We start from the raw sequence: 15,076 nt of genomic DNA, 5'->3' as shown, positions 1-15,076 counted from the left end.
TTTCTACTGTCTCCAAGTGAATTCATTTCCAAAGCATGTGAATGAGTATAACCAAGTTGAAGAAGTAAGAAGCAATCTAGTCAAAGTACTGCTGCTGTCGCTAGTATTGTCTGTGCATAATCAAGTATAACATACATTATGTGATGAATTACAAATAAACGTGTAGATTATCCTAATAATATATTCCAGTGTTGATTGTTACACAGAGATATATATGCATATCGGTGTATAGTTTTAAAAACATTTTACATAGAGTAACATTTCAATGGTTTTAAAGAAACAAAACCACACAAACCTTTATTTCTAGTTGTAGTGGAGATTCCAGAGATACCAAATATGCCACTCTCAATTTCGAGGAAATGTGTTTAAAATTTTCCATTTGATTCAACGCCGCCTCAGTAAAAAAAATATTTTACTCTCTTAAAACATACGGTTTCAATGAGGGGTTGGGACATGCTGATACAGAAAAATATGATACTGTCAGGGGGCGTGGAATAAGAGGACATTAACAATCACGAGGCTTCAGTGTTTAAGGGGAAACCAAACAGGAAACTGCATCGTGTTTTAAAAAAAAAAAAAAAAAAATCAAAATCATGAACTCTCCATCACATCTTGTTGCAGAGTGACACTTTGGTATCACCTCCCTCCTCCGACTCCCTGTGGCTGCTTGTATCAACAAACGCTCGTTGTCTCACATGAGGCCGATAAACTAACATGACCCTGACATATCCAGGCCTGGGCTACCACGGCAGTCGGTCCGCGCCCTGTCTTTTCGCGCTGTTTGGCTCGGTGCGCAGCGCTGACCTGGTTACGGTCCCTCGCGGGACTGACTAGTCCTCCTACTGTGCCACATACTGGGGTGCATGCTGGATGCAATCTCAGTGCCTCTTTATAATGAGGAATACTAAGCAACTAATGGCTTTTATAGTTGTATTAATAAGTATCTTAATGCTTAAATAGCCAACAGTTGTGCGGCATAACTCACGGTGTCCTTTCATTAGGAAGATCTCTCCAGTGATCTGAGGAAATACATTTTTAATGCGATTCTACTGCAGTCACATAAATGGCAGTGGGCTTTGCTGTCTTTTGGGATAGTACCACTGGGGGACATTTTCAAATTGTACACATACAGTGGGTAACTTAATAGGCGAAGAGCTGCAGACTTCCTGGATTATCGTTGTGGAAGAACCCAAAACATTTATAACTGCAGAGCCGATGGCATATTATAAAGTGAGAAGCTAAAGACCCTTTATTAGTGGAGTTAGGTTGATATAAGCCATCGGCTCTGCAGTTTTAGATGTAATTTTATAACTGCGGAGTGACTCATCAGTTTCTAATAATCTTTCAAGCCTGGCGTTCCAAATTTAAAGGAATAGTTCCACATTTTGGGAAACAGGTGTTTTGGCTTTCTTGCCTAGTGCCAGGTGAGGAGATTGTTATACCACTCCCATTTTCTCTCTGCAGTAAATATTTATTTGAAGCTTAGCTTAGCGTAAAGACCGGAAACTAGGAAGAATCTGCGGGCGGTCATGCTATTGGTAACTGGTCCTGAGCAGGGACTGGTTTGGAAAATAACCCCCGTAAAACAATGAGTTATTGTTTTGATAAAGCTATGAATTAAAGCGCATAAATCCTTTATAAAGTATACCTATAACACATTTGTGTTGACATACACTATATTTGACCAGGTTAAGTCTCATTAAATTTAAAAAAGATCGGCCAGGTATCAACTCAGTTAGGTCTGATGTGTTCACCTCGACAAATTGTTTGTTCTCTAGAATTTCCTGCTTTTTTTCAGCCCACATTCGTTCTTGTACCGCTTTCCCACGGGTGGTGTTGTCGCGCTGCGCCGCTTCTCCAAGCATCAAAGTGCAGTTGAATACATTCCTTGGTTTCGAAACAGTCGGCCGCAGACTCCACCTATGCATTTCTCCTCCACCTCTATGCATTTTTTCGCTGTGAGAGAAGGCTCGTGCATAGACCCATTTGCTTCGGAGTAGTGGGAGTAGACAATTCTCTCCCAGCGGGGTTGCAGAACAAAAAAGGAAACATTTTCAAAACCATCGCTCAGGTTTCAAGCAGCTCCACTGTCTGCGAGTTGTAATGAGGAGAAACGTATGTATTTCAAAATCTAGCAGCAGTGGGTAATCGTTCAACTTTGCAACCACTCATGTGCTGCTTAATGTCATGCTTGATGGATCCAATTAACTCTGGAAATGCCACCAGGCGTTTTTCCATTAAATAAATTAAGACTTTCGTACCTATTAATGCATTAGTCATATTGTGGAATCATGAATGCAGTTCGGCGGGAAGGGAGGTGTTCTGCTTCAAGGGTCGTGGTTATTAGCTTTCAGCTGGGAGGCTGGGAGTCTGTAGTACAACATGAGAGCCACAAGATGGCTGCACATGGCAGCTCATAAGAGCTGAGCGGGGACAGGATGGTTCTGAGGGATGTGCAGTCTCCAGAAACCATTTGTCTCAGTAGATCCTTCCGGCTGGATGAAGTAACACAAATTAGCCACATCAGCCGATTCGCAGATCAGCTGGTATGAAAACTTGCAGTGATTACAAACCCTGCATGATTTCCCCCTCAAAGCTCTGTCTACCAGTTCTAATACTCTCTCTTGTACCCTCGAAGCCAAGTAGCCACATTTGTTAAATCAAAAAAAAATGTTCCATATATATTATGTGTATGCAATTTTTGCACTAAAAGAAAAAAAAGTTCACACAGAAAGTTTCAAACTTTCAGTGTAATCCAGAGCTTGTGACAGGAAGATTAGTTTTTCATCAGTCCACACCTCAAGCTATGATCTGCTGTTTGCACAGGATGTGTGCACAAAACCGTTAATAAATGCAAGCCGTGGTTCCTCGGCCAATATGCAAATACCAGTTACCTCAAATATCGAGTGGAATCAAACAGGAGTGTCTGAGAGAAATGCAGAGAGTGGAAGAAGGTGATTAACTAGAGGCCAAGTTGTTTAAATATGTCCACACAGTACTGAATGTCTAGGGGAAAAAAAGGAAAAATCGAAACTCCCGAGCCTGAAAAACTGCCCAGACATTCATGAAAGAATGAGCCGAGAGCCCCCCCTCAGACCCAGAAACGTCTGATCTATACAGAGAGACTCCGAGGTGTCATTAACATTGACCCACCTCGGCTCTCTGCCCCCGAAATTATTCTCCGCAGACACTGCAGACAGGGCGATATACACTGAGCTGCTGTAGGAAAACAAAGGCGCTTGCGGAGGCGGCCTGGTCAAAACAGACGCAGCGGGCGTCAAAATAAGGCGAAGATGGCTGCCGTGCCAATCTGAACTGCATTAAGCTTCTCGACGGAATGTTTCATGGTGGAGGAAGCAACTTGTACCAACCCTTTCGCCACGTAACAAATCCAGCCACTTGTGACTAGTGGGTGGCAGAGAGCAGTGCTTTCGATTAACCAATCATCAGCCGGACAGAAATGTGAATACATCATTATGACTTAGAATTTTACTTTCAACTTAATGGAAGTGCATTAGTAAATCACTGGCGTAGCCTTTTAAAGGAACTGAGAAACCAAAATGTAAGAAAAAACAGTGCAAAAACACAGAAAGAGCCCTAACATTTTAGAATAATAATCAAAAAATACAAAATAAATGCAAATCCATTAACATATAAACCGCACGTCAGTGGCAAATGTATTCTTTAGTTTACAGGTTCAGTGTGTTGGATTTGACGGCGTCCAGCGGTGAGGTCGCAGATTGCGTCCAACTGAACAGCCCCTCCCTCACCCCGCCGCTTCCTAGCGTGCAGGAGAACCTACGGTGGCCTTCAGGTAACGTAAAAATGCAAAAGGCCCTCTGTAGAGCCAGCGCTGGGTTTGTCCGTTCTGCGCTACTGCAGACACGTGGCGGTGCGACGTGGCGGCAGAGGGCCCGCTCCCTGTGTGGATGTGAAGGGTTCATTCTGAACTGACGAAAAACACAGACCGATTCTTAGTTTCAGGTGATTATACACTGATGAAAACATAATGGCGAATGTGATATTCCATTTCTCCCCTTAGATCCTCCTAAATCCCACACGCTGCTCCTTTAACTCTCCGGCGGGTTGATGAATTAAATAAACAATAACAACAAAAACAAAAACCTATTTGCCTGAACCCCGGTTCATGTTAAATAATCAGTTACTGTATTGTTCTGTGTTAGTGCGTGATCATATGCCGTGAGAGGGAAAGACACGCTCGCGCAAAGACCACTGACCCCAATAATCCTCTTTCTCCCAGCATACACATCTCTTTCCTGGGTGGAGCTCCACTGTTGTCACGGCAACCGTCTGAGTGGAGGAGGAGGGGGAGGGAACAACAGCAGATAAAAGCAAACACTCTTGTTTCTCTGTGGGATGTAGTGATGACCAGTGGAGCGGCAGAGACATGCCAGGGCTGTGTCGGGACTGCACTCATTACATTACTTCTGTCTCCTCTCCTTCATTTTGCTGACAGCTCTCTCAAATGAGAGACGTGCGCAGGAGTATGTGTGTGTGTGTGTGTGTGTGGGGGGGTCCTCCTGGCACCCTCCTGTCCCCGTCCCGGGTGCATCTGCCCTTTCCCTCCCCCACATACAACACTTCTCTCCCACTCGCCTTTTTCCATTTTCACCCTTCCCCTTTTCATCCCCCTCCTTCCCCCACAGAACTCATAACCGCTCTCTTGAAAGTGTTTCTCTTTTTGGTATGATAAAACCACACTGCACATCTCCTCTCCATCTCTCTCCTTCCTTTTAATTGATCCCCTTTTTTTTCATTTTGCAAATAAAGCGAAGGAGCTCCTTTGAAGCCATTTTTAAGAAGATAACATTCCTCCATTTCTCTTATTCCTCCTGTTCTCTGTCACTTAAATTCACTTAAATTCAAAGCTGCTACAAAATGTACTCGTGTCTCATCTTTCTACCTCTGATGTTCCTCTCAAGACTTAAAATGACAGAAAGTTTCGTGACATAAAGCAAGTGTTCACAGGTGCCTCCTGTGCCAAATCATTATCCAGTTTACTCTTTAGGACCATTTTAATAAAAGCAAACCCTTGTAGCGACAGCATGCTTTCCTAAAAGCATGAGAGTCAAAAAAAAAAACCCAAACACAGTATCCCCTGCAGATACGTCTCTCTCCCTTTCAGATGCTTTTTCGTTATTTGTCCTGGGCTGCGTTACATGTTCTATGCTTGCTCATCTACCACTGAAATGACTGATGACGATTTGTAAAACCGCTTCAATTACCCATTAGATAAAAGTCTCATTGTTCTGGATGATTGGAAAAGTACAGCAGGGAAAACAGTGAATCGTGGGCTCCAACAATGAATAAGAGGTCTCAGCTACTCATTTACAGGGGGAAATATTTTGGTGTGCGTGACTGAAGTTGAATCATTGTTGCTAATAAATCAGTATATATATCATTGGGGTTTGTTTCAATTGTCATGGAAATAGTTTTTTAATATCCCTATTCCAAGCAGTTAACCATCTGAGATCCAATGCTCTTACAAGCTGCTTAGTCCTATCTGTGATTTGAGCACTGCCGATGCTACTTTGTGACTCCGCACTTAATCTGAATTAGGGCGCTGACGTTAAGGGACTACACGTTGCTGTGGGGTTTTCACAGTCTGATTGTTTCCCATCACCGAATCTGGACTCGTGACAGAGAAGCGGCTAATGAAAGCCACACCCCCTCCCCTCGACAAACACAGCACTGGGTGAGGGGGAGCTGCCGATGACTCGGCAAAGCGTTGAAACAACGTGGATAAAAAACTAGTTCTGACATTTAATGGGAATCAGCACTGGTGGTAGCAGGCTAGGCTAATTAGCTTCGACTTGGAATACAAACTGCAGCACGTGCAGCACGTTGGTCGCGGAGCTGTCAGTGATTTAGCATTTGTTGTTACATGAATGAAAAGTAAAGTCCAGTAGGAATCTGTGCTAACATTAACAAGCTGTGTTAACTAACTTCCATTTTTTTTTTTTTTTTTTTGTGGAAGCTAGTTAGGTTAGCTTCCTAGCTTTTACTGTCTAAACGGTTCACAAAGTTAACAACAAGATCTGTCCTCCCAAATTCTGTAACGGACAAGATCTCTTAAATCGCACGATCAATGCTATGTGGACTCGTTGAAAGGGAGGCTGAAAAAAACATCGCGTGTCAACGTTCGTAGGCTACAGGGCTATAACTTGCGCCGGTCAGTAGCATAACCCGCCACTTAAGTTGCGGAGTTAACTGCGACTCAGCAGATGTTGAAATAACAGGAATTAAAAGTAACGTCTACTGAAAATCAGTGCTAATGTCAAAGGGACAGACGTACAAACGGTACAAGCCCAACGCTACGTAGACTTGTTGAAAAGGATGAAAAAAAACCCCCCAACCATATCAACGTTTGTGGGTTATTTCATGCTCCGATGACCGCACGTCTCCTAGCATTGCTGGCCCTCAAATATCAGTCAACTGGTGCCATGGGAAACGTCCACTGAGAAGCCTGAAGCTTAGATGCTATTTCCAAAAAATACGTCCAAACAAATATAGTTTATATTCACAAAAAGTGAGAGGATGAAATAATTGTATGAAGTTAAAATTGCAATATCTTGCTTCAATACGATTTTAACATGTTAAATTGAAATAGGGTGGGTCCCCCAAGGGTGGGTCAAGAATCTGTGACTTGCAATGAGCGAAACTGGGTTCAACTAGCATTTCATTTTTAATTATAAAAGCCGTAAAACAGTCCTATTTTGTTCATTTTGTTAAAAAGCAAGAAAAAAAGGGGCAATATTTTCCTCAGAAAATGTCACTGCTGAATCACAGATAATTAATACGTATTTGCAGCTCTGATGAAGCAGCTCAGAATGCTCCTCTTGCTCTGCTGCGCGCTGCCATAGCTTCTTTGATCATCGAGCAAAATGGAAGTGACTGAACATCAGCAAATGACACGCAAAGATTCAGACTTTCCTTTCCTCCCATTTTCTCCCTCTCGGTCCCCATTTACTTTTTCTTACAGCATGTTTGCTGCACTGTCTCGCTAACTACTTTAATTATTCAAAATCAGTCCTTGCTGCTTCTTTTTCCTCCCTCCAGTTTATTCTGATATACAGCAGGGTTTTCTCTAATGTGTTTTTTTTTTAACGCACTACAGATTTCTGCGTGTGCTGATTAATATCCGCTAGCAGAGTTGTTCACGGTGAAAAACAGACCGACCTAAAATGTAATGTAGAGAGATAGACGTGGCGAGAAAATGTTTTGCATGAATGCAATTCACATATATAATGATGAGCTGTTTGTAAATTTAAAATTATATGACAAAAGGCAATGAAATGGAGCATAAAGGAAGAGTTCCAAAGGCAGCACAGGATTGTTATGACTAATCATTCTGGGACGTTGTTGAGAAGTAACATAATGTTGTGAGGGACGGAAAGGAAAAAGGTGAGAGTCTCCTCTGAAAAAAGCAAAGTCAGGGCTCGGTCAGTGCGTTATACCGCACTTGCAAATCAGTGAAACATGCATGCATGTCTAAAGAAAGAGAACTCTGTGACTTCAAAAGAAACTAAGAGTGGCGTTACTTAGCAGCATTTTTTTTCTATATTTTTTATTCCAAAGTTGCACTGATGACAGAGAAGTATCCTCACCGTTTCCATAGATTTGGTTTCATAAGGCAAATAAGTCCGAGCTTTTCAGAGAGTACGCGTTTGGCTCTCAACAAGTCTAGCTTTACATTAGCAGCTGTGGGCGTCTTGTTGCATAATGTTAAAAGACCAAGTGTTTTTCTTTTTCAGTGACAGCTGAGGATACAGACAACACTGACTGTATAACAAACCTTATTAAAATGAGATTCTTGACTAATAAGACTTCACAAGCTGTTTGTTTACTGTCACATCCTGACAACACGAGTAGCTAATTGATTTAGCTTTGCCCAAATCAAAACATATTGACAATCGTATTTGTTATGATGCAGGTAAAAGATAATGATAATTGAAAGTTCACTTAAATGATTAAGTAATCAAGAACTTATCAGTGTCTGCCAGTGATGAGTGGCTCTGTGAGCACCACCTGAAACAAAGTGGACCGAGGTTTGAGTCAGTAGTTCATGAAATACAGAAATATGTCAGTAAAAAAAGGGTAGAAATGCATCAGGAATGAGTGAAGAGGCAATACTGTATATCAGTGGCGAGCCCCAAAGGGTCACAAGATGCGATTTTAAGGGGTCGCAAGTCAACTAACAGGAAAAGACAACAGGAAATTAAAAATGCTATATTTTTTTTTGCTTTTTTTCTGCATAATGTTTCCTATTTAGTCCTCTAAAAATATACTCGGTTATTGTGAACTTCATTAACTAACTAACAGCATATTGGCCAGTCTATGTATAGAAACTCCAGCATCCAATCTCGGGGCTGCTCACACAAAGTTATTTTATTAGTATTTCTGTGATTGTGAAGTCTGCATGGTGGGATAATGTCGCCTTTTCTTTCACAGAATCAATTCAGTGTTCAATTCAATTCAAAAAAAAAAAAAAAAAAAAAAATTTCAAAGGGCAAAAGTTGACAAAGCAGGACTTGTGGATTCTGGATGACTTAAAGACCCAATCACCTTCAATCACCAGCACGTTCGCGTAGGCCACAAAGCAGCTTCCTCACGTGTGAGCTGCATCCCCCGTAAGTATTGGGGCTTTTCCCTGAAACGGATAAAAACATGAATGATTCTCCACAATAATAATGAATGGGCTGAAATGAAGCAAAGCAAGGGGCCGCGGAGCTATGAATGAACATGACAGAGGAGCGGGGCGCAGTTTAAAATGTGCACTTCCTCCCCTCGGCCACCAGGCGTCAGTGTTTTCCCCCTCGAGATAAAAACCCCGCTCCTCTCCGGACTGTTTGATCACACGCTGGGAAGGTTTGAAGTTGCGGCTTCATGTCGCACATGCGTGCCGACAAAAGTGAATGGCACACGGGCGCAGAAGTGACACCGAGGCCACCGGAGGAGGGGGAGACCGCCGGAGCTGATCCACGGCCGCCGTCAAAAGTCCACGCGGGAGCGAAGGAGAAGGAGTAGGGGGTAAGGGGGGGGGGGGGAAGCGCGCCCGGAGAGCGATGAAGATGAAAGCGTCGGGAGGCTGTGGCATCCTACCACCGGCGCCTCTGAAATCCAGGCTCTAGGACGCGCGGGGGAGTCGCGGCACGTCGAATTCGGCTCAGCTGAGAGAAAAGTTCAGCGACTGTATACAATGGTTATAAATGGGTCTCACCTGAACAGCTCCGCGCCAGACCCCAGCGACAGCGTCCTGAGCCGCCCGCCGTGGGTTACCACAACTTTGGGGTGCTTCCTCATCTTCACCATCGTCGTGGACATCCTGGGCAACCTCCTGGTCATCTTCTCCGTCTATCGGAACAAGAAGCTCAGGAACGCGGGTGAGTGCGGCGACGAGTCGCGGAGGGGAGGAGAGAGAGCGTGCGTGCGTGCGTGGCGACGGGAGAAGAGTGTCCCTCGCGGCGCGCGCGAGTCCGCTCAGCTGCGCTAGGACATAAAAACAAAACCGAACCAAACCAAACAAGAAACCCTCCGTGGCCTTAAAGTAACACAAACCCCACGAAGTGGCTGCTGAAACGCACTTTTATGAAATACCACGGGGCGACACGTTCTGTCGCTTAGACGCTGTATTATTGTGAGTGATAAACAAACTGTTCTTTTGTTGTTGTTTTTCTTTTTTCTTTTTTTTTGGTCTGGCATTTCAACGGTCGACCGTCTTTTCCCGGTGAGCCGCTCGTTCCAAATCCGAGCCGCATCGCGAAAAAAAACGCTCGCCCCTCGCCTCATAACACAACCCCGTTCGGCCCGCGACGCATCTCCCGTCAATAACGTCGTTTTCAGCGGGGCTCCCGGCGGGTAGCCCCGCACTTCCGCTCCGACATTCACTCCACGGTCGTTGAACACTTCCTGTATCGGACAGCTCGGGGTCGACCCCTCGGCTTCCCCGAAGGCCCCTCGCCTCTTACACTTTCACTGCCCTACACCGAAGTACGCGGGCCGCTGAGCAGGTTCGGAGAAAACGCGAAGGGGAAAAGGGGAAAAGGGGATGGGACACTGACACAGTCTGAAGCCAAGGGGGTGGGGGGGGGGGCCCGGGCGCCCTTCCCGGCGGTGCTCGGACCATCGCTTCCCAGGCTTTCCCCACTAATCGATGTTGCTCCGGCCAGGAGATTTCATTCAATAATGATAACGACCAGAGTCATTTAAAAAAAAAAAAAAAAAAAAAAAATCATTACGAGTTTGGACAAGATTGACAAAGCAGTGTTTGTCTCGCTCGGCGAGAGGTGGCCAAAGGCTCGTAATTTAAGAGCCGGGGGGACGGAGGGCTGCCGTGAGAACCCCGAGAGGCTTCCGTCGTGCTCGGGTCCGCGCACACTAACTGGCGACCACACTTATCATGGCTGTCATCGTTTGGAGGCTCTAGCAAAAGGGGATTTGCCAAACACACTCCTGACACTGCCATTTCACTCGCCGCAGAAATGTTAGGGTCACAGAAGCTGTCCGTCCCCCGGTGGGCGCGAGAGCGGAGAGCCTCCGCGAGGAATATTAAGTGTTGTCCAGGGTGTACAAGGAGGCGATCGAGCTGCCGTGGCTTTATGATAATAAAAAAAAAAAAAAAACGCACACGCGGCTCTGCAACAGTTGCCTTGGATTTGAGTGTTTGGCTCGAGCTGCCGGCGACGCAGCCGTAGCCGAGCTGTCCTGAAATGGAAATTGTCTCTCAAACTGAAAATACATCCACAGTAGACGGGACTTCGTAAGTCACGGTGGTGCGCGTTGAATCGTGGAACAGAATCCGAGACAAGAGGAGAGATAAATTTAGGAAACCGCGTCTTTGAAGTTGTGTCAGTAATTATGGCTAATTACATGTAAGGAGGACATAATGCAGCAGCGGCAGGAATTTAATCAAGCATGGAGCTAACTGATACTATCTCCACTTTAATGTTGTATATGGTTGAGGGTTACCAGCTGGAATCACCACGTATTGATTCACTTCATTGGATAATTCAATTTTCTCTATGCCACACTGAGTTTCGGACTGAACATCTTGAGGAAAAGCCCAGTGCCTCAGGATCAAGAGGAAGTGAGGAAAAAAAAAAAACCTCTGCCTAATTGTGTTTTGCAAAAACTGTCCGTGAATACTAATAGAGTCTACGTAGGCTGATGATGTGGTTCCCAAACTCATGCCCTTGAAGCGCATTTGCTAATTTCCATTCGAGTTCTGAAGACGTGCATGCCTAACATAACCCTTGTACAATTTCCTGTTCAAGAGGCCACCGGCAAATTGCGTGCAAATTGGCAGACATATCGATTGGTATAAAAAAGTTCTCCATTCATACTTTCACCACTGTTGGAATGCTTTGATGACGGACGGGCTGCTGCTGTTCATTGTACCGGACCTTACCGGTGGGAATTTGATGCCATAGATGATTATTTCAATTGCAGCCCCAGACTCGACTTAGACTGAGCACCCGTCTAAACTTTCAGGAGCAGGTTTTAACGGCCACATCTTCCGTCCTCAAAGAATTCAATTTCCTGGTGTTGAATAGATCAAATCTCCCCTCTGGAAAAATCAAATGGGCATAAACTTCCTTGGCACCAACTAAATGTGGCACAGCGGTCCAACAACAAGGGGATAAATTCAATAATGAGTAATGAAATATACACAGTAGAAAACCTGGCAGGTGATGTGGTCACATATTGCAGGCAGCAGCAACACTGCTGTCTCTGCATGGCCGAGCCCTTCGTCGGTGCACGAAATGGCCAGTGAGCGAGTGAGCGTGGCGCCAGCAACACATGGTGAGCTGTTTGAGCTGCATGGCTGGATACGGAATCAGCGCTGTGGGCTCAGCTCGATGCCAATAAATCATCTTAAATGCACCTGTTCTGTTGTAGATAGAGGAGTTTTTAAATTCCCGCCGAAGAAAAAGACGAAAGATTCCAACTGGGAATTGTTGCAACTGACCGATTTGGCTACAGTGCAACATTAGCTCATGAAATATTGCATGGGATGGTTTTCTGTGGCTTTTATTAATGCCAACAGAGGAGAGTACCAAAGCTCGTAGCCCAAGTTTGGTCGTTGACATGCCATGCAGTGCCTTTTTCTTCACATAGGTTGTGGTACGAGACCCCTTCGTTTCTCCGCCGCGTTTGACCTAGAGCTGTTTGTATCTTGTTTGTCACAGATGACGCTAAACTGATTTGACACGATGTGAAGAGGGGTTAAGATTTGAATTTTTTAAGCAGAGTGGCAAAGTGGAAAATCTGAGCAGCCCTGGTTGTCCATTGTGGCAGCCCAGCTAGGTTGGCTGTCAGCGGCCTTCGCTGGAAAACAATGGAATTAGGTTTTTTTTCCACTCATGCGTTGTCAGCTTAAGTTGGTGAATGAGAAGAAGAGAGAGTGAGATGTCTGTAAATATAAACCAAAGAACACTTTCTGTTTCTGAGAGTTTATCCTTTTCAGTGTTAGGTGTCGAAAAATGTCATTTCTGTTCGTTCATTACAACTCTGGTGTCTGGTACAGTAGTATTACTCCCAGTGTAAAGAATATTTTGAGGCACTGATGCAGAATTAAGTGGTATTTGCACGTGTCTCCAATTAAAATGAATCTTTTAGGTCTCTAAATATCCATTGGCTTTGTTGGGAAAGATAAATTAGCTCTGAACTGTGGAGCTTAATAAAGAGATGACTGTGAAAAGAAAACAAATCCCCTTCTGTAGATGTTATGTATGTTGATTACACAGCATCCTGTTTTATTTTCATCATGAGGTAAGCCATTTGAAAGACTCGTTTTGTGAGAAACTGTAATCCTTTAGACCAGGCTTTATCTGGGGCTCACATATCTGTATCAAGATTGCACGAACATAGTTTAACTGAAAAAAATGGTGTCTTTATTTAAATCTATTATGCCAGACCAAAGCTAAAGCAAAGAATGTAGTCATGTCTCCTCTCTGTTGAGATGAATACTGATTTTTATTTGTATTCAAAAGTTAGTTTAAGGTCTCTTTGCTAAGATGAAAGTGGGTGGAAAACTGTCTTTTTTGTTTTTATTTTTATTTTATTTCTTTCACATTAATGTTGAACTTGCATCTGAAATACCTTGGCCTTTCTATGCTATCATTTTATTCTTAAAAATTTCAGACATCCCCAGTATAGTTCTCAAACAATATCATTTTCTCAATTCATGCCGTGCTTAGGAACCATCTGCGCCACCTCTCGCTTGAATGGCCGTGTTTACTACTTATTGTACTTTCTAAAGCTGTGTGTTCCCTGCATGGCTAAACACCGCTTCAAAAAAAACTTGTATTGTAAAGACAAGATGTAGAATTTAGTAACACTAAAGGCATTGTCAAGCTACACTGCATAATGTATCCTCTGCTAGCAGTATCAATGTCAGGTGAGTGTATCATGTGTTCCCACCTCTGAAGTGAACCCTGCTGTTCCCCTTTGGCTCACAGCGCTACAGTTTCATCCACAGTGACTTCAGCCATTTTCTTATATTAGCTGTGGTCCGGTCATTGTCAGGGACAGGAGCTGTGCATCCCTTCCTAGCCATCCCAATGTGGCTAGGAAGTGCAACTGTTCTTATTTTTTCAGGCTAAAATAAACTTGCCACATCATCATCGTAGCAAGTAGGTAAAATGTGTTGTATTAAGCAGAGGACAGTGAACTCCATATTATAGGTCATATGTCATATGGGTCATAGGTGTAGGTCATAGGTCACTCTCCGCTCAAAAATGTGATTTACTTGTTATTCCTTGTCTTGGGTGTTTTCCATGTGCAGAATTGTGCAGAGTTTGACACTACACTCACCGAGCACTTTATTAGGAACACCATACCGATACTGGGTGGGGCCTCCCTTTGCTCTCAAAACAGCCTCAGTTCTTTGTGCCATGGATTCCACAAGATTTTGGAAAAGTTCCTTTGAGCGTCTGGTCCATGTTGACACATAATCTCTGCAGATTTTTCAGATGCACATTCGTGTTGCCAATCTCTCGCTCTACCACATCCCAAAAGGTTTTCTACTGGATTCAGATCTGGTGACTGGGGAGGCCACTGAAGTTCACTGAACTCACTGTCATTTTCATGGAACCAGTTTGAGATGACTTTTTCTTTGTGAAATGGTGCGTTATCCTGCTGGAAGTAGCCATTAGTAGATGAGTAAACTGGCCATAAAGGGATGCACATGGTCAGCATCAATACTCAGATGGGTTGTGGCACGATGATCGATTGGTATCAAGGGGCATCACAGTGTGCCAAGAAAACATTCCCTACACCATTGCACCACTACCACCAGCCTCGACTGTTGACACAAAGCAGGTTGGATCCATGGATTCAAGTTGTTGATGCCAAATTCTGGCCCTAATATCTGCGGGCCACAGCAGCCACAATTTTATTGAGCCTGTGCCTGCTGCAGCCTCAGATTTCTGTTCTTGGCTGACAGGAGTGGAACCCCGACATGGTCCTTTATTGGTGTAGCTGATCCGCCTCAAGGTTGGACATGTGGTGCATTCTGAGATGCTTTTCTGCTCACCACAGTTGTAAAGAGGGGTTATCTGAGTCATGGTGGCCTTTCTGTCAACTCGAACCAGTTGTGGCTCTTCTCCTCTGACCTCTCATAATGGATGTTTTATGCTTTTTGCACCATTTTGAGTAAACTCTACAGGCTGCGTGTGAAAACCCCAGGAGATCAGCAGTTTCAGAAACTCTTTTTTTGGCCCATTCTCATGATTGATCTGAAAATGAACTGAAGCTCCTGACCTGTTTCAGCAGGATTTTATGCAATGACCTGCCGCCACATGATTGGCGGATTGGATAATTTCATGAATAAACGGGTGTACAGGTGTGCTCTGTGAGAGGAGAATGGTGTCTTCACATTCATCTGCTGAAAGTTTCCCCTTAAGTTGTAACCATTACAATTTCAGTCCTGTTTGATTTGGTGCCAGTTGAAAAGCTTGTAATGCGAAGAAGTGGTGGTAGGATGATCAGTTTGCATTAGCAGTAACCTATTACAGCTTTGACACAGTGTAAAGAGAGGGAACATTAAACACGG

At 44.1% G+C, this 15,076-nt stretch overlaps 1 protein-coding gene across 1 annotated transcript in view; it reads left to right on the top strand.

Annotated features, from left to right (window-relative positions):
* Positions 1 to 9,115: 9,115 nt before the first annotated feature.
* Positions 9,116 to 15,076, top strand: part of mtnr1aa (melatonin receptor 1A a) — a 34,684-nt gene continuing 28,723 nt past the window's right edge. The window contains exon 1 of the mRNA XM_040147317.1: positions 9,116 to 9,404. Coding sequence (XP_040003251.1) covers positions 9,221 to 9,404 — 184 coding nt within the window. The 5' untranslated portion in view covers positions 9,116 to 9,220. The remainder of the gene's footprint in view (positions 9,405 to 15,076) is intronic.

This window comes from Xiphias gladius, chromosome 15 (assembly GCF_016859285.1).
Source record: "Xiphias gladius isolate SHS-SW01 ecotype Sanya breed wild chromosome 15, ASM1685928v1, whole genome shotgun sequence".
NCBI classification, from domain to species: domain Eukaryota; kingdom Metazoa; phylum Chordata; class Actinopteri; order Istiophoriformes; family Xiphiidae; genus Xiphias; species Xiphias gladius.
This window is presented reverse-complemented; position numbering and strand designations above follow the sequence as displayed.